Genomic DNA, 6,000 nt, shown 5'->3' with positions numbered 1-6,000 from the left:
ATTAACCCGTCTCAAAACCTAATAAAAAGAATTAACCCGTCTCAAAATAAACAAGACCATCCATAATATCTTCTTATAGAACTTCAACAACAAAAAGTTAAAGAGAACAAATGATTATCATGGTGGAGTATATCACAAACACAACAGAAGGAACGGGGAACATGAAACAGCCTAGCAGTTTGTGGTTTCTTTACTGATGAAAAATGTTGAAAAAGTCTATCTTCTTTCAATTTATTCATAATGCCTGTAATCATGTCCTCAAAAATAAATAAGTCCAACTGGATACATATCCGTGCAACTTATACAAGGCGGCAAAATCTAGTACAACTTGTGTCAAAATTTAAAACTTATGGTACCTAGTTACACGGTGCCAATTTATATACCGGATTTTAAGCTGCTAACCTGAACAAAATAGAAATTCCCGTTGCTGAAGACATTAGAAATAATGACGAGGCCAGAGAAGCTTGGACATCTGTGTTGTTTTACGGAATTTTGCTATATTTTATTGAGAAAAAAGAACTCATAGATTTCTCTATCTGCTCAATGGAGGAACCTTCCTCACTTTAGTAGCTTGTTCAAAAGCATAGGCAATCTCAATGAGAGTGCTCTCTGAGCCTCGTCCTCCTCCAAAAATAATGCCAAAGGGAACTCCATTTGAATCGTAACCTGCAGGCACACTGATACCAGGATACCCTGCAATGGCTAGAACACTTGTACTCTGAAGACTCGACACCAGGGCGTCTAGTTTATAGCTTTTTAATACCTTATCAATTCCTGTTTTTGTTAACATGCGATTTCTCTTCAGAGCTTTTATATATGGCTGTGCTTTCAAACCAGTTGTGTTCTGAGACTGGAGGAATTGCTCTTGCCCATACTCAGAAAGTTTCTCCTGATGGAAAAAGCAGATATAATCTTAAAATATTTTAAAATAGAAATTGATACATGCAGAAAACAAAGTGAGAAAGAGATGTTCTACCTCCGTAGCATGTTGTTTGTTGAAGGAGATGATGTCAGCTAATGAGCGAACAGGAGACTGCAGGAGCTCTGAAAGGTAGATATTCAGATCATGTTTGAACTCGTATTCTAGCACAATATGCTCAGGTTCACCATTGCTGCTTAAACTCAAAAAATTACTAATATTGTCGTTTTCCACTAAAGTTGCCCCTTTCTCCCTGCACATCAGACATGAATAGGGGTCATGGAGTTCTTTCTAATGTAGATTTTTTTTTTTGCTTCTGATGTTGCTTTAAAACCTTTTCTAATTCTGTGGGAACACACCCTGGTGTTAATGCAGCTTTTTGATGAGGCATTGTTTGTGGATGGAAACCTGCTCTCAAACAAAAAGTACACATTTATTTGCCCCTTAAAAGGTTATGCTTACCTCAAAATTGCTAGATGATTCTCAAAGGATATTGCCTCAGCGGATGTAGGTGGCAAACTTGTGTCTCGAACTATACCCAGCCTTTTTCCCTGCAGCCCTTCTGTCTTGAGGAATTGCTTATACCCACCTTTTGGAATAAACTGAGCTGCACTCCTTGTAGCTTTGTGATCATTAACATCATACCCAACAATCTCATCTAACAAATAAACGGCATCTGTTACAGTTCTGCAAATTGGTCTGTTATCAACAGATTCAAGTGAACTATCTTAGAATCATGTTCTATCTCTAGGCAAAAAAGAACTTGCCAAATAATCATTGATTTATTAGATAGTATTTCATTAACTATCAGATATTATTCATTAACCAAAAGACATCGATAGACTTGTTATAGATCTTGAGCAAGGCACCCACATTCCTTGTTTTTTATTAACTTACGATTTCAGACTTATGATAGGCTTGTTATATATGTGAGCCGATATCAAAGTAAAATGGTTGGGTGGATCATATGTTAATCTCTTGTTTTTTTTTATTGAAAAAAGTGCGTCATATAGAACTTCCATATCTTTACTGTTTGGCATCCAAGTTTGTGGATAGTTTAAGTATATGGCTTGCCGTTTACCTTAAAGCTATCTTTACCTCCATGAATATATACCCCTCAAGGATTGTAGCTAATCAAATGAAATTTGGTGTTCTATGATGCTGGAGCTTTCAACCTAAAGAAAAGCTAGGGATAAAACCTATTCCAACTTTCCAACTGAAGAAAGAAACAAATTGTAATAGAGTCCTCAACTGACCATAATAGGTTAATGAAATTGTAAAAGCACAACCAGCTTAGAAAAGTATAAGAGTAGCCGATATCGCATCTCCAAAGAACTATCAAAGAAAACTTAGGGTGCAATAATAGGGTTATTCTAAAGAAGAGACAGATTTCAAGGGCCTGGAATGTTGTATGTAATCTGATGAAGAGGCTTGCTGAAGCTCTGACAAAGCGAAGCACCAAAATCAAGGCTTAAGTTTCAAACTTCAAGGAGGATCTAAACCAACAAGTGTTTATGCATTGCACTTGAGAATTGAAAAATCACTTTGAGATGGGTAATATAGCAGAAGTTCATCCTTGACAAGTAAATATGCTGTTTCAAAAGTGAAATCCCAAGCTGAACTTTGGTAAGATAGCTTATAGAATTAAGAGACAAGAGAAGGCATAATGAAGATAAAGAGGTGGCTTAAAAAATTTAAACAATCAAATTAAATTTTTTGCAATTGGATAATCAAAAAATCATTTTGATTATTTCACAATTTGAGATAGAGAGATGCAAGTGTCCAAGAATACATTGATCAATACATGAAGTTATAAAGATAACTATGCTGGAAGATGGAAAGATTACTGCCACAAGGTGTTTTAATTGATTATGTTTCCAACTTGAAGATGAGTAAGCCTTAATTATGTTGCATTTTGTTGATGGAGCCTATCACCAAGCATAAAGGGATGAAGAAAATATGAGCAAGCATTTGTCGAAAGGAAGACATTTCCAAAGACACCTAAGTTGGAAAATTCAAAGAACAATGAAGGTGAGAGTATTAGAGAAAGGGGAAACTTAAATAGAAGAGGTAGAGAATGAAACCAAAAAGGAAGAAGACATGGTTGGTGCCATTATAATCCACCAAGATCATATTTATGATATAGTTTGAGGTCTTTGTCCTAAATTTGACACACTTAGCACTTATGAGAACATCTAGCTTTAGGGATTTGGAACCTACAACACTATGCACAGACATCTTGGTGCTGTTGTCAGGGAAATTCTAAATTAGTTCACATTCCAAAGACCCTAGTGATTCACTAACATTAAGTTGAAACAACATTTTGGGATAGGCCAAGAAGGTAGGAATCCTTGGTTGATATTTGAAAGACATTTGTTGATTTATCTCTCCTAATCGAGGAGTGGTGACGTTGTTGAATATCAAATCCAAAACAAGCTTATAAGTTAAAGAAATAAAAAATGCAAAGAGGAGATCATTCAAGATATGTGCAAGGATGCAAGGGGATGGTGGCCCAAGCAAGGAGATTGCATACTGCTTGGAAAGCTAAAGCTACAAGTATGTCTGCTGATTCAATCCTCAAAAAGATGATGTTGGTACTTCTGGTGGTACTTCTGGTAGAGATAGTATGTTTGCTGGGTTGAAGAACCAATATCCTTATATGTTGGGATCCAAGAACACTGAGAGTGGGGAGGGTGAATTAGTGTTCTACCAGAATGGAGAAATTTAACCTTATTAGCACAACAACTCAGCAATTGGTAAACAGAAAAGCATATAACAATAAACAACAATGCAACCACAAAGATGAACACCATAACACCACATATTTATACGTGGAAAACCTCAAAGAGGAAAAACCACAATGGGATTGGAGACCCACAATATCTATCCATTGATCAGATGAATAAATATTACAATAAGGGGCTTGCACATGCAGGAAGGCCAACAACCTAGAGCGCATTGCTCATCACAAAAGGAGTCTCACTGACTACAAAAGAAATCCAGACTACAATCCGGAAAGATGAATGAACTGCAAGAATAGCATCTTCTATGCCTGAGTACAGTTCCGGTTAAGCTCAATACTGGAGGTCTTAAACCTCTTACACAAACTCAATTCGATCACCTATGATCGACCAAAACCTCTGCATATGATTACAACATTATTCGCATATAGATAATAACATCCATCCATCCCATGATCTACAGAGAGATCTTACATCATATTTATACCAACCCGGGACCTAAACAATTAGGTCAGCCACCTAAAAGATAATACAATAAATCTGTTACATAATCCCGCAAACCAATGATAAACCAAGTTGGCCTAAGACCGAAACAACATAATCCAATCAATAAATCCAACCGGTAATGCATTAGGAGCATCAACCAACACGTTACATAAACCGGTCCATAACTTAACACAATAAGATATAATAGAATAGGTCCGGTGCTAAATGTAACACCACTGATCAATCGGAACATGAACATGATAACCATCAGCGTCCTGATAACCTTCTAGAAGCCGCACCAACACCACTTATTGGATTCATCAAAATATCTTCAATAAAGCACTGTCGGTAAAACCCTTACCGGTAACCAAAAGGCTTACTAGAACAAATGATAGCTTCTAGATCATCAAATCCCAAACCAATTGAATGTGATATGCATCAGGAACACATGAATAACCCATCCAAACCAATTCCACAAGCCGGAGCATACCAGAGAAGATCTTCAGATCAACATCATAAACCAACCACTGTACCGGAACCCAGTAGACAGCAAAACAGCTAGTGTTGACATCAATGACAAACATCAATGCAACACATAATCAATTCCTCCAAATTGCCAACATTATATGTTGGATGATTCCAATGACAAAATGACTAGAGTTGGTAGGAGAAATCTTAGACATGAATATGGTATGCCTATGAATGAAATAAGAATGGCTACGAGACATAGAGACATGTACCATGAGTTTCATACCGAAGACATGAATTCGTCACCACCTCCACATGTGAGAATTTCAAGTTAAGGCATGCATCATAACTCTTGTAGTAATAATGCTTCTCCCCCAAAGCCTTCTTCAAACCTAGAGTCAAGATCCAAAAATTGTTTCAAAGCTTCCAAAGTCTAAAAACTTTGTTCATCTCCTCTTGGGAAACTTCTGAAGCGAAATGTGTGAAAGCCCCACTGGTGGCATCATTATTATCTGAAAGAGGGAGAATATGTGTCAAAAAAATGGAGAATTGTGCATCTAAACTTTCACATAGGAAGTTTCAAATCAAGTCATGCTTGTCGTAGATAGTTATTCCACTCTAGATGAGCTGGATAACTAGGAGATGACTCTCAACACTCATTTACGAATTGTATCTCTTAGAACGTTCAAGGTCTAATGGACCTCCCTTGTAAGTATTCCATTTGAGACACTCGACTATAGTTTCTAGGTTTGGATACTCTTTATTTATAAGAAGTTAAAATTTCTAGTTTTTTTATTTCTGCAGCTTGCCATATCATTTGGCCTTAGAGTTATTGTTTGGGTAGTAACCATGAAGCAATTTGGGGTGGTGTTGTCACCTTTTTCTCTCCTACATGGGATTAACACTTAGTTGACTAGGGATGTGACCCCACCAACCAAGCGTTGTGGATTCTTTTCAACATAAATAATCATTTATTTGGAGCTATTGATCTTTATGCTTTAAATGATGTTGTTGAGAGATCTACCTTCTAGAGGTGGATTGCTAATTCAATGCATCCTGCCACTTGGATTCTGTGAAGGAATTTAACATGATTGTAATGGCCTAATTTAACTATGGGGCATTGCCTATGCAATAGACGACTAATTATGAAGAGGCACAATTCTTCACGTGCAATGAATTGGGAATTTTTTATCCCAATCTTGGTCACTGCCAAGATCATACAACATGGTACAGTTGAAGTAATCTTAGAGAAGGGCTTGATAGAGTACTCAAGCGTCTTGATCATGCTATGATGTAAGCACAATCTTTTTCCTCCTTTTCTAGTGGTTATTCATTGTTAGTGATGCCTTTGTTGAACATTGTCCTTTCAAACCAATTTCCAATACA

General features: G+C 36.9%; 1 protein-coding gene across 2 annotated transcripts in view; it reads right to left on the bottom strand.

The window, feature by feature from the left end:
* Window positions 1–206: 206 nt before the first annotated feature.
* Window positions 207–6,000, bottom strand: part of LOC131067801 (probable amidase At4g34880) — a 56,803-nt gene continuing 51,009 nt past the window's right edge. For both annotated transcript variants that reach the window (XM_058002963.2, XM_058002962.2), the window contains exons 3-5: window positions 1,382–1,618; window positions 977–1,172; window positions 207–889 (exon numbers count right to left, since the gene is read on the bottom strand). In XM_058002963.2, coding sequence (XP_057858946.2) covers window positions 533–889; window positions 977–1,172; window positions 1,382–1,618 — 790 coding nt within the window. In that variant the 3' untranslated portion in view covers window positions 207–532. The remainder of the gene's footprint in view (window positions 890–976; window positions 1,173–1,381; window positions 1,619–6,000) is intronic.

This window comes from Cryptomeria japonica, chromosome 3, assembly GCF_030272615.1.
Source record: "Cryptomeria japonica chromosome 3, Sugi_1.0, whole genome shotgun sequence".
In the NCBI taxonomy this organism is placed as follows: domain Eukaryota; kingdom Viridiplantae; phylum Streptophyta; class Pinopsida; order Cupressales; family Cupressaceae; genus Cryptomeria; species Cryptomeria japonica.
Note: the sequence above shows the minus strand (reverse complement) of the source record. Positions and strands in the feature narration are given on the sequence as shown.